The following is a 13,673-nucleotide window of genomic DNA, read 5'->3' as shown; positions in this document are numbered from 1 at the left end:
AACATTTATATGCACAGGCCCTTTCCCTTCATACAAGCCTCACCCACTGGGGCAAACGTCAGGGACAGGGCTATGCTATGGATTAGGGCTCTGACATGTTCTCGAAGACTTTTCTAGCCTCCCCTATGGCAAGGTTAGTGCTTGGGTGTAGATGTCTGACCACTGCTTGAGCCAGAAAGAAAGGTTCAAAGGGCCTGTGCATATAAATGTTTTCTGAGTTCAGCAAAGGTAGTAGAGCTGAAGGGTGGTCGCAGAAGACCTTCCTGTTGGGAGCGGCAGCGGGAGGAGAAAGAAGCTACCGGCTGGGGGGGCCTGGGGATCCAGACGCAGCCTGCCTGCTTCTCCATTACCCCCGAGTATTGACAAGTGATAAGCTCTTTCCCAAATTCTCTGCCTCAGCAACCTTATTCTGTTTGCCTCAACTTTGCCCCGTAAAACTGGCCAGGGCTAATCGCAAACCCCACCTCCGTCCGCGCCTCCGAGCTGCCCGTCCGTGGCTTCAGGCTGGAAGCCCATCCCGAGGGCGAGGCCTGGTGTACCCCAGGCAGGCGCCCGAGATCCTCCCAGTCCTCCGCGCTGGTGGGGAGACCGACAACGGCTGGAAGCAACTTCCCGTTCTGTAACCCTGAGGGAAGAGCACGTGCTGTCAGGGTGTCCAATACACATTTTTAAACCCAGGAAAGCCCTGTTAGACAGAGCAAAACCATTCTACCGAGAAGAGCTTGGCCTCTGCACGCCTCGTAGCGGAACCAGGGCACTAGGGTCCCCCGCACTACAAATCCGCGCAGCCCCAGCACGCTCGTTCCCAGGATGCCCTGGTGCAGCAGTCCGCGGAAGCGGCTCTGGGCTCGCGCCCACTTTGACCCGGAACTGGAAGTTGTCCTTCCGCTGCATGTCTTGGCCTCGCCCCGGCGTGTGGTGGGAGTGCTGGGCAGGCGATGTGGCAGCTGAGGGGACTCAGTGCAGCAGAAGAGGCCTTTAGAGCACCCCATGGGACCCACAGTGCAGCTTGGTTTTCCTTCCTTCCCAGCCTTCATGCTTCTTGTTGACCAGGCGTCGGCAACCCCCCGCCAGCCAGCCTGTGAACTTAAAATGGTTTGACGTTTTAAATAGTTGGGGGGAAAAAATCAAAAGAAGTAGAATATTTCATGGCATGTGAAAATTACATGAAATTCAAATTTCTGTGTTCATAGTTTTATTGGTGCGTAGCCACTCATTTGGTTGTGGTGTTGTCTGTGCCTCCTTTCATGCTACAAATGCACAATTGAGTAGTTGTATGGCCTCCAAAGCCTGAAATATTTACTGTCTGGTCCTTTACAAAAAACTTTGCTGACCCCTGCCTTAGACCTTCTTACAAGCCCCAAGGCAAGCTGTTCAGACGCTCGCAGGCAGCCTGCTGCTGGGGAGAGACAGCCCAGACCAAACCAGCCTGTTCTTTGCACGGGGAGGGAGGAGCTGCTTATTAGTCCTGGGGCTCAGGCCTGCCTGGTAGTGTAGCGGTTAAGTTCACCCGCTCCACTTCAGTGGCCAGGTTTCCCTGCTTCAGATCCTGGGCACCAACCTACACACTGCCCAGCAAGCCATGCTGTGGCGGTGTCCTGCATGGAGAACCAGGGCTTGCAACTAGGATATACAACTATGTACTGGGGCTTTGGGGAGAAAAAAATAGAGGAAGATTGGCAACAGATGTTAGCGCAGGGCCAATCTTCAAAAAAACCCACAAACAATCCTGGGATTGGTGTGACAGTGTCCCGAGGCCCCTCTGCTAGCCTAGGTCTGGCTAACAGGTGGAGAGGGTGGCTGGCAGTGACAGGCTTTTGGCTGGCTTTTGCCCACCCCACTTCTGGAGGTTCTTTTTCTCTTTCAACTTCTGCTCTTTTTCTTCCTTCTGCTTCTCCCCCAATTACCCACCCCTAATTGTCTCCTATTCTTTTTCTATTTTTTAAACCCCTTCTTGCCTTAACTTGAAAAAGAAATCTGTCATCCCTAAGTTGCATCCCTAGGCACTGCTAATATAAAGACAGGCTGGCTGGAGGTTTCTCAGGCAGACTGAAGGCTGGCTAATGGTTGACTGGCTTGGTGTGGCTGAGCATATGCTGTTTTGGCTGCAGGGCCTCTGATGGTGATTGTTGAATATTGCAAATATGGAAATCTATCCAACTACCTCAAGAGTAAACGAGACTCATTCTTTCTCAACAAGGTAAGGAACTTAAGGTTTGGGGTTTGGAGGTTTTTAAAGACAGCAAAGAGTTTCCATTTAGGCTATAGCAGCATAAAGCAAGAGAAACCTAGATTTTTCCATTAATGAATAAGCTTAAAACTCAATCTCAGCTGCTTTTTCCTCCTTTTTAATTTTTTCCATCCATGCTGATATATCACATTGTTTGGGGAGATAGCACAGAGAACATTTGGTTCCAGTGTATACAGTGATAATTAGGGGTTAAAATTTACTAGCCTAAATACCTGTCAAATAATTTTGATAATTTTATTTCTCTCTCTCTTTCCATATATACACAGACATGCACAGGTCATGTACTCATTTCTTAAAAGAAAATGATAGTAAGTATAATTGTCTCCATTTATTAGATTACAGAAGTTAAGGACTCAACCAACTGAGTGACTTTACAGTCAACAATAAACCAGTGATGGGGCCAGAGGAATAATTTTCTTCCCTTCCTCCTGCTCTTTCACCCACTTCATCACACCCTCACGATCCACGTCAACCCTACACACACTGAACCAGCCTTACCCACTAAAATAAAGCTGTGTAATAAAAGGAACATGGGGCTCCAAGACCTGAAAGCAAACGAAGCTTAAAAGAGATTATTGAGTAGCGGAGAAAGAGTTTAGTAAAACTTTGCCAATGTGACCTATCCCACCAAGGTTGTGTCCTTTACTGGGCTAGAGGAGCTTAGGGGACAATGATTCAACATTATTAACCAATAATCTGCAGTGTTGGTACATCCACATAGTGTGGTGGTTAAGCACTCAGACTCCAGAGTCAGACTTCTGGGTTTAAATTCTCTTTCTACCACTCATGGAATTTGGGACCTTGGGCAAGTTACTCAGTCTCTCTAAGTTTCAGTTCCCTCATTTATTAAATGGCAGTAATAATAGAACTCAACTCATGGGATTGTTGAGAGAATGAAATGCAGTTAAGCTCTCAATAAATGTTAACTATCATCATCATCATTATTGACCCATCGAGATAGAAAAATCAGTTGAGTCTAACCTAGTGACACTAATCTGTATGATCTATGTGGTGGCAAAGTGTCTGACATCCAAGAATGATGCCCATCTCTGTCATGTGGGCAAGCTTCTTTGTGTGGCACACAATTAAGAACCACTGGACAGCTGGCCCATTCTCTCATCTCTCAAACTTTGATCCAACCAGAGACATGTCTTCTTCCAGACTGCCAACATACATGCAGGAACATATTTCCCCCAGTTTTAAACCATGTCCTCTAATAATTAGAATCTTGAAGCTGAAAGGGATCTTTGTGATCAGCTAGTTTATACTCTCACATTATAGATGTGCCCAGAAAAGTCAAGTGATTGGCTTGAGGATACACACCTACCAAGAGGTGATGTTAGGGGGAGAAAGAACCCAGCTCTCTTGACTCCCTTTCCAGTGCTTTTTACATGCACCACACTGGATAAGGAGCGGGGGAAACATAAGAAAAAGTGGAAAGTGGTGCCTTGGGCTGAGAGCAGTGCAAATTCCCTTCAGTCCTGAAATCCTGGACTGGCTTCAGGAAGAAGTAAGCCAGCAGAATACCCCAGGGATCTGGGCAGGATGGAACGTTTGGGTTTGTGCGTCCTTTGTTTTGAAGAGTTTGCTTCCTTCTCTGGCTATATTTAATGATTTGCCTCCCTGTTGGTGGAGCTTAGTGTTTTCGTGGAAAACACATGGCTGTATTTCGTATTTGGAACCTAAAGGAATATAAAGAGAAGATGAAGGAAGAACCAAAAGGCTAAATAGAAATGGGATATTTCATTTTCCAAATAAATTCACCAGGATCTTTAAATATTACTTGTAATAAATTCACTGGATTCTGCCAGAGTCCCAAAAGTTCAGTAAATGAACCTTTATTTAACAGAGGTAATTACCAATAAGCAAAGCTAAATATACCATTGATTGGGAGTCAGGAAGGGTGAGGGAGCTCAAGTTATGGTCCTTGGAGATGTGCCCCAGGCTGTGACTTCTGGGAGGGTCAGGAAGAAAGCTGCCCAGGGAGCATTTTCACCCAGCTGAGCCATGAGTGGGCCTGTCGAGCACTTTTCTCCCCCACCCCCTTGCCAGCATTCTCTCCCTGCTGCCTTCTGTCCTGAGAAGGGTCTCGTGAAAAATAAAATGCCAGTTCCCAAATGAGCAGAATCCAATCCAACTGCTGCAGGGAGACACGATAACAAACAGTTATGTTCTTTACCTGCTCTCAGGTAGCTCACCTGGGGTGGCAGTGGGTGTTCACTCTGAGGCCTGCCTCCCCTCCTGCAGCACAGGAAGGTCTCTTTTCAGGGGGCAGGACCCTGGTACCCTCCACACTTTCAGAGTTTGCTGCGTTGACCCTCCTGAAACTCCCTCCTCTGCCCTCTGCTTGCTCCCACTGTGCCCCCTAGTGGAGGGATCACTCCTACTTTGTGACATTTCTACGAAAAGCCAAGAAAGGATGGGGAGCCTGGTGAATCCTAGCACTGCCATACTACGCAGGTGGATCAAAGGACACCAGTGAACACCAGTCCCTTTCAGCCCCTGTTTCAGTATTGCCATCTAGCAGAGTCAACCCTCGGTACACAGTCCAGTCATGAAGCCACTGGCAGTACTAAGTTTCTACTGTCACAGTTATTAGATGAATTACTAAAGGCGATAAAAATCTTTTCTGGTTCCACACAAACGGCCAGAACCAACAACTCCTTACCTATGAGTCAAAGCATAGTAGGATGATAAAGCTTTTTAGATGAGGAAAATGAAACCCAGAAAAGTAAGGCGATTTGTCCAAGATCAATGGTCAATGGAAGAGCCATATTACAAATCCAGGCTTGGATGTCCAATCCAGGATGAAAGGCCTTTTCTACCCTTCTTAGGATCAAACTGTATCTTTGTTTTGGAGGGGAGAAAAAGAAATGTTCATGTTCCCTCTTTCCCCAAGGAAACCAGAGAAATTGATAACTACAGCCTTCTCTTATTATTCCTCATAGGGATTACAAGTGAAGCCTCAAGGTCACTGGGGCTCCAGTTCTATCATTCATATCCTCTTTCACAAGATGGCGTGTAGCATGGAAAAGTGGTTAAGGGCACAGACTGAAGTTGGCCAAACCTGGGTTCAAGCTTTGCCATTTACCAGCTGCATGTGACTGATTTCTTCACTTCTCCAAACCTATTTCTTCATGTATAGGCAACAACTACTTCATAAAACTGTTGGAAAGATTAATTGAGAAAATGTACCTAAGATTCTTAATATACTGGCTCGTATAGAGTATGCTCTCAGTAAATACCAGCTGCTATTAATGTTCCTTTATCCTACCTAAGATGCTGTCTAGAAGCCCAGTCAAGAGCAGAATAGACTTAACCCCAGGAGTAGCCAGGCGCCTAGCTGCCATAGGGCCCTTGCTACTAAACTTACTGTGCATTTTATGGAATGACATTCTCCCAGCTCAGGCAATTGACGCCTGAAAGACTAGTTTCCCCCTTGCTGTTGTGGAGCTCCCTTTCATCTGTGTTCTTCTTGGTTTGTTCAAAGGATGCAGCATTACACATGGAGCTGAAGAAAGAAAACATGGAGCCAGACCTGGAACAAGGCAAGAAACAAAGACTAGATAGTGTCACCAGCAGTGAGAGCTTTGCAAGCTCCGGGTTTCAGGAAGATAAAAGTCTGAGTGATGTTGAGGAAGAGGAGGGTAGGTATTAATTCCTTCCTGTCCTACAGTCTGAGATATTTTTACAACATACTGTGCATCTCTGAAATTTTTTTCTTATTTATCACCCTAATAAACATCCGTGGGAGACTCGAAGGGTAATGTCCTGAGGAGATAAGATTTGAATTAAGATTATTTACAGAGTTACTAATTTTGACAGGGAACCGTACAGTTGTCTCCCTTCAGGCCTTTTTGTCTTAACGGATCGTCCGCCTCCCTCCGTGCTTGGGTGAAATGGGCTGGAGGCCTGGAAAAATCTCTGCTATTCATGTTGAATCTCAAATGCTCTTGAAAATGAACTCTGATCTACTTGTTGGTTTGTTTTATGTTTTGCTAACATTGTTCCAATAAACTGGGATTTGGTGGAATAGCAAGAACCGTTACAAACAGTTAGGGTTTTAATGCTTTCCAGACTCTGACGATTTCTGCAAGCAGCCCATCACTATGGAGGACCTGATTTCTTACAGTTTTCAAGTGGCCAGAGGCATGGAGTTTCTGTCTTCCAGAAAGGTCAGCCTTGCTCTCGACTGCTCCTCTTTGCCAAGCCTGGACATGTGGGCATTCACATGAACAAACACACACCTTTGCTGTAAATCCACTTTTTCTAGTATTTATTTGTACTTCTGTCCTTAAATGTAGAGTAAACATCACAACAAATGCCTTAATTTGTCCTCATATGAGTGAGGAGTTTTGAGAAGAATGAGTCCTGGATACCAGTGGGTAGAACTTAATTCTAGGGGGAACCTCACCAGGTTTCCAACAGAGAAATCTGACAACCATTCTCCATACTGCCCTCTGGCACATCTTCAGAACTGGTCAGAAGCTCAGAAGACACGACTTCACAGGAGGTCTTCTGTTAACACGCACATGTGGAGCCCTCCCACAAAACTGCAGCTTGCCCATGATCTGATCTCAGCAGCTTAGGATAAAAGGTTGTGGGAAGTTTTGCTCCCTGGTGGAACTCAATTGCCAGTTTCACTTACCAGAATGCTGTCCTGCAAAAGAGTAGCAAAGTAGGTTCAGGGCATTTCTTGCCTTTTGGGCCTCACGGGGCCTATATTTGTAAAGAAGTGCTTCATGTCCATGATGACTCCATGTGCACTGGGAGTCGCTTCCTTCATGTAAAGGAAGCATGTGAAGTGGATCCTCGAATTAAGAAGAATAATGACACTGAGAAGGCACAGGAAGTTAGTTGGTTACATTAAGGAAACACATTGATTATGCAACTGTTTTATTATAGTGCATTCATCGGGACCTGGCAGCACGAAATATTCTTTTATCTGAGAACAATGTGGTGAAGATTTGCGATTTTGGCCTTGCCCGGGATATTTATAAGAACCCCGATTATGTGAGAAAAGGAGATGTAAGTCAGTCTGATGTTTATTTGACTTGTTTATACCCTATCATTTTTAAATCACAGACCGAAGCCCTTGCTAAATATTTACACTTTTTCAGCAGTGGTCCCTGAAAACCATTATGTGCTTTCTGTGAAGACAAGCAGTCTAGATGGGCTGTGTTCCAGAGAGCCCTTGCGTGAGGCTCAGAAAAGCCACTGTCTCCTGATTCTGTTCTTCCCTAGTTCCTGGCTTGGTACTTGTCATTTGGGCAGTGCTGCCTGAGATTGTTAACCTGAGAATTGTTTAGTGGAGCCCTGGTGAAACCAAATCATCACCTCCCTTTGACTCCTGTGGGAGTTCCCTGTACCACTGGAAAGAACAGCCTGGACTCTTTCCCTCAAATAATTGATTCAGCAGGTGTATGTATCTCAGGAAAGGGTGGGGGAGGGTATTAGTATTATCTCACTAGAGAGAAAATTGTTTACCTCCCATGTCTGCCTTCCATGCCTAGCGTCTCCCTGCTGGCTCACACTGGCTTCTCTTCTCTGCTTGTTTTTGGACATGGTGTTTTCATTTTTGTGGGTGACCTCCCATGTCCTCTCTTTTCCGGCCCATACCCTGAGGGCTTAAGCCTCTGTTTGAGCCCTGACCAATACTCTGCAGTAGTGGTTCTCAAACTTTAGTGAGCGTACGGATCACCTGGAGGGTTTATTAAACTACAGGTTGCTGGGCCCCACCCCCAGAGATTTTGATTCAGCAACTGGTGGGTGGGGCCTGGGCATTTGCCTTTCTAACAAGTTTCTAGGTGCTGCTGACATAGCTGGTCCCAGCACTGTACTATGAGAACTACTGTTCCATAGTCCCTTTTTTTAACAGGAAAAAAAAAAAAACCAACAAACTTTCCTCAGGAGCCCTGATTTGTAAAGATGGCATCTACCTATGTCAGTCTGTCCTTTTCTGTCCATCTATGTCTCTCTTTCAGCCTCTCCCTGCCCCTCCCACTCCTATTTTTCTCTTTGTCTCTCTGTTATCCCATACTTCCTGTCAATTCCCGTCCATCTAAAGTGGCAAGGCCTAACTCACTGGGACTCCTGCTATCTAGAAGAAAAGGACATTTTGTCTGCATGCTTGAAAGCCAGCCATTTGGTTTCCTAAATACTGTCTTATCGCTTTCCTTCTTTTCAATGCTTTTGCCCACTCCCCATAATTCAATGACTTTTAAAATCCTGTCTTTTTATATAAGGATAACTTTCAAAATCCTCCTTCTTAAGAAAAATTCCTGGAAATCATCGATTTTCAGGATGCCTTCTAATTCAGATCACTCTTCCAGGTCCCTGTGGAGTGCAAGCTTTTTTGGGGAGGATTTCTTACAGGGTCATAGAGTTAGGACTTGCTGGACACATATGAGGGGCTTACTAAACATTTATTGCCTTCATAGGAATTGGTATAGCACACAGCTCTCTTTTAGTGTAACACTGCATGCCATGAGAGTTTTCTCCATGTTACAAAACTGTGGCTGCTCTAGGAACTGATTTATGGGCCAAGTGGTATCTGGGAGGTGACCCCATGGACACTTGGGTTGAATGTGCTTTGTTTTCATGTCCTTCTGCTCAAGGCCCCCTTGCCCTTTTCTAGACTCGACTTCCTCTGAAATGGATGGCTCCTGAATCTATCTTTGACAAAATCTACAGCACCAAGAGTGATGTGTGGTCTTATGGAGTTCTGCTATGGGAAATCTTCTCCTTAGGTAAATTTGGGGGAAGGAAGACATCAAATAGCCCAGAACCAAATGTCTGCATCCTCCGCTGAGTGTCCTTTAGATAGATACAACCTTTAAATCAGCACCTGAAAGAATTAAAAATCCTTAAAGAGGCATGGGTCCATGAAGAATCTCAGATGAGAAATAGGGCGTGTATGTGTGCCCTGACCTTTACAGTACATTCTTACAGACGGTTTATATGAACATGAACAAGGTCAGACTAGTATAAAATCAGAAGTCAGGCTTATCTTCAGCCAATCTGGCTGCTCCTTTCTCTGTCCTTTGCTCCCTTCATCTAATTCCTCACACACCCCAATTCTTAATGTTCATCCCTCTTCCCTCCCTGCATCAGCCCACCCCCTTGGAATTTCTTAGGAAAGGCCCCAACCAGCACAGCTCAACCAGTGTTAGAAATAGGAAGCCTTTCTGTTGCCTCTGATCTGAGCACAGCTCGTCATGGACACTAGTTTAAGCCAGATGAACAATAGGAACACTGGTTATATTTATTCTGCTTCCAATAACATCCACTGTGGGTGGCTAGAAACCTTGTTCAATGCCCCAAGCACACAGATGTGCACAGAGCCCACATCTGCTTGCAGACGCATATTGATGCTCTGAGGCCTCCCAAATGTGGGGTCTAGCCAAGAGTCTTTTGAACTTTGCCAAAAATTTGACTTTCAGAGCAAATAAAAGTCACCCAGTAACATCCCTGGTTTCCTGTAATGTGTGAAAATCATTCCCCTGCTTTCGATGACAGGCACCTGTTGCTTCCAGTCTTTGAAAGCAGCTTGGCGGCCACAGTGGCCTCACAGTGACACACTGCCAGCACTGCACGCCTCCCAGCTGCTTCCTACCAGCAGTAATCACTAGAAAGTTCAGACAAACAAATACTAAGATAGACTAGGTTTGAGGTCTGGAAAAGAGCAGATTTGGAGACCTTGCTTACCCCTACCCCCCAGCCAAGAATCCTCCTAAAATGAAAGGTTACGTTGATATCCTGGACAGTAAAACTGGCAAAAGGCAAAGTCTAGGCCCCTCTGGCACCCTCTAGTCCACAGACTTCTACCTACGGGCAACCCCACCGACACCATTCAGCCTAGTTCTGGAGCTCAAGGTCCCCCTTTTCCCTCAGGCCCATCATAGCAACTGGTCCTCAGTGCCATGAGAAGTTTGCAAGAAAGTAGTGAATTAAAATCATCCTTGCTGAGATGTGAAGATCCACAAGTAAACTATTCCAAGTCTACCAGCTTTTTAAAAAGAAGTTCATTAACCCAAGGAATGAGTCTCTAAATGATGGGATTTCTTTAGAGTTCCTTGTGGGGAGAGGGAAGAGACTCTTCAGATGGCACTCTTTCTCCTGACCAAACAGACTAGCCCTAGGGATGACCTGTGGGCTCAGCCACCCAGCATCAGGGGACCAAGCATGTGTCACTAGCAAGATTTGCTGAGCTTCTCTGTGGGTTGTGCTGTACAGTGAGATTGATTCCAATCAGTGGAAATTTATTACAAAAATGTCAGTTTAACAGGAGGAAACAAACACTGAATTGCCCCATCATGGTCTGTTGTACCCCGAAGCTATAATGTGCCCTTTGTTTTCTCACGTTGCCTCGTACAGGTGGGTCTCCATACCCAGGAGTACAAATGGATGAGGACTTCTGCAGTCGCCTGAAGGAAGGCATGAGGATGAGGGCTCCCGAATACGCAACTCCTGAAATGTGAGCCCTTGGCTTCCTCCATCCCCATCTGACAGCTCTCTTCCTACCAGGACACCTCAGAAAGGGGATGTTTTGTTGATTTTTGGAATCCCAGTCCTGGAAGATGCAAAGAGTCCTCCTTTTCTTCATGGATGCCCCTGCTTAGCCCCTGTTGGCCCCAGATGTGCTGGGAGTATTTTCCAGAAGTGGGGCACACTGTCCTTGATCCATCCCTAACTATTTCCTCTCTTGACCACTGACCTCAAGGCCTCAATCTGGGAACTGAAGTTAGAAGTTCAGTTTCTAGGTATGAATCCAGGCAAACCTAACAGACTACCCGGGAACTGAATACAAGACCTGGTCGTCACTCATTTGGTGGCAGCCAAATGAGCTAAGCAGCCACAGGGACGGAGGGCTAGAAGCCACTGTTGACTAGTCCTCCATCCACACTAAAGACCAATAAGGGGGTTGGTTTGGAATGCAGGGGGAGAGGTATAGGAGAGGAAAGGGGGAAATTCCTGACTGTAGTCGTTATACTCCACAGAAGGCTACGTGGGCAATGGGCCTTCTTTAGACTCATTTTAGGAATCACCTCGGCAGCTGCCTGGAACTTCTTCTTGAGTTGGCTTCCTGCTGCGTGGTCCTGTGACTCTAGGAAGATGACAGTCTCTGTGTGAAGGCTTTCTCCATTGTACAAATGCTTGCTTGCCTCTCTTGGACACTCTTTTTTCCTGAGGCTTTCTGGATGTTTTGCACTTGGAGGCCTGAGCAGGAATGTGATGACATTTGCAGTTTTTTTGAGCTGCTGACAAGGATGTAGGCCTCCCCGAGGCGGCACCACCTTTCCTGAACTGGCAGGCGGCCCTCTCCATCCCACTCACACAATGGGGTCCTGTCAGAAGCCCTAGGATGGCCTTTGGGTAGGACTCAGAGGGAACAAAGGAAGTGTGGGCTTGGCCAAAGTGCAAGGTTGCTGTCTCTTTCCTTCATCGTCTGGAGACAAGGCTAGGTCAGATCCAGGCCTAGGACGAGGACAAGGACAGGGGACTCAGGTCTGTGAAGGCAGGGCTGGGGAGCAGGCTGAGGGCAGAGTGGGTGAGGGGACCTGTTCTTGTCAGTGTCCTTATCAGCAAAGTGCAGGGAGTTTGAGTCAAGGCCCCTTTCTGAGAGCTGGGGACAGAGCTAGATTAGTCCCCAGGACTGCGTTTGGGCTGGAGAGTGTTGAGGCATTGAGGGGTTTTAATTGCTTGGCCAGAGGGGCAAACACCAGGAGATTGGGTTTAAAATGAGATACTTTGCACTTTACGGTTTTCAAAGTGTTTCCCCCACACAGTCTCATTTGAAGTTCCCGGCAACCTTGAGGAGCAGGCAAGCAGGTATTATTTTCTGAATTTCTGAATTAGTAATAAAACTAAGCCTCTGAGAAGTACAGTGACTTGTCTTCCATCAGCTAAGTAGCAGTGGAGACAGATTTAGAAGCTGGTCCTTTGGACTCATCACCCTAGATCGCAGGGCTGTTAAATTGAGAATAGACCCCACAATCCGCAGAGTAAGTTTCTCTCTAATATACCCACTCATGCTTTGAATTAAATATACTCTTCCACTTTTCGTATAACCTGAAAATCACAAGAGTAAGTTCTCAATTACAGTAATAATTGTAGTTGTTATTAAATAACAGCATTTAGTAATATTTATTAACTGAATAGTTTAGTGCTTATTAAGTGCCAGTTTTAAGCACTTTTAACATGCATTAATTTACCTAGTGCTCATAACAACCCTATAAAGAAGGTACTATTATCATCTCCATTTTACAGATAAGAAAACCAAGGCACAGAACATCGAAGTGACTTGGCACATTCCCAATATGTTAAGCAAACCCAGTCTGAGTCCAGAGTCCACAACACCACCCCACATACCTGCAGCGTATGTTTCCAATTCTTATCCAGATTCTGGTCCAAAATAACTCTAGAGGTACAAAGTCATATCAGTTTGGACTAAAAACTCTCTCGGGCTTTATCAGACCTTCAAGTCTTTACATAACCTCTCCCAGGGAGCAATTGCACCCCACACAGCCTGTAGAGAAAAGGAGGGTTCCTCACTTCTGGGGAGGAATTATTTTAGAAATTATGAGACATAAGAAGCACCTTTGTGAAATGTTTGTTCAGAAGGCCAGAATTTAAACCTTCAGCCATTCTCAAGCATCTGAAAGTTGATAGAGTAATTTCCTCCGTGTCTGCCCCAACAGTGGGGAGGCCTGGGTGAGGAGAAAGCACAGCTCTTGGAACTGGGATTCTCTGACCTGAACTGGGCCTAATGTCGGGTGCACTTACGAGGATGGGTGATGCTTAGAAAGGAAGCTCTTCCACGGGCTCTCACCTCCCGCTTGTTTCAGGAAGGGTTGCTGGGTTGGGTGCAACTGGTGTCTCTTTACTTTATTAAACCTATTTACTTAGTGACATAAAACTGTTCAATGTTGAGTCATTGGTTCCTCGCCCAGAGCCTGTTTAATCAGATGTCTTTCAATAAGGGAATAAGGAATGAATGTTTTGATTTTTTCTTTGCCTTTGGTGTTTGCTGAAGTGAGTTGCATTGAATTTTAGGCAAGAGGAGTGGAAACCAGAAATCAGAAACCAAGAATCAAAACTTAAAAACAGCAAGTAGTTGTAGGTGGTCCCTTTGCTAGTTTCAGCAGAGAGAAATCAGGGTGAGTCCTGCTCACGGTCCCTGCATCTCCCCAACTGTTGCTTGCTCCACAGTGAAATGATGCTGGTTGACACAAGCCTGGGGCCTCTGCTTGACTGAATACTCCCTACCCTCAGGGCTCCTTTAGTTTGCCTGGCTCAAGCCTTTCTTGTGTTGGCTACCTTTTATAGATTATTTATGTATATATTTAATGTTCTTCCAGCAGCCTCCGAGAATCTGTTTATTGCTAGAGATAAAGGAGCCGTGGACGCTTGGGCTTGACTG

The 13,673-nt window shown here is 45.9% G+C and overlaps 1 protein-coding gene across 1 annotated transcript in view; it reads left to right on the top strand.

Annotated features, from left to right (window-relative positions):
• Window positions 1-13,673, top strand: part of FLT1 (fms related receptor tyrosine kinase 1) — a 171,896-nt gene that overhangs the window by 144,743 nt on the left and 13,480 nt on the right. The window contains 6 exon segments of the mRNA NM_001309471.1: window positions 2,112-2,200; window positions 5,742-5,898; window positions 6,329-6,426; window positions 7,157-7,279; window positions 8,889-9,000; window positions 10,628-10,727. Coding sequence (NP_001296400.1) covers window positions 2,112-2,200; window positions 5,742-5,898; window positions 6,329-6,426; window positions 7,157-7,279; window positions 8,889-9,000; window positions 10,628-10,727 — 679 coding nt within the window.

The sequence above is a fragment of the Equus caballus genome, chromosome 17, assembly GCF_041296265.1.
Source record: "Equus caballus isolate H_3958 breed thoroughbred chromosome 17, TB-T2T, whole genome shotgun sequence".
NCBI classification, from domain to species: domain Eukaryota; kingdom Metazoa; phylum Chordata; class Mammalia; order Perissodactyla; family Equidae; genus Equus; species Equus caballus.
This window is presented reverse-complemented; position numbering and strand designations above follow the sequence as displayed.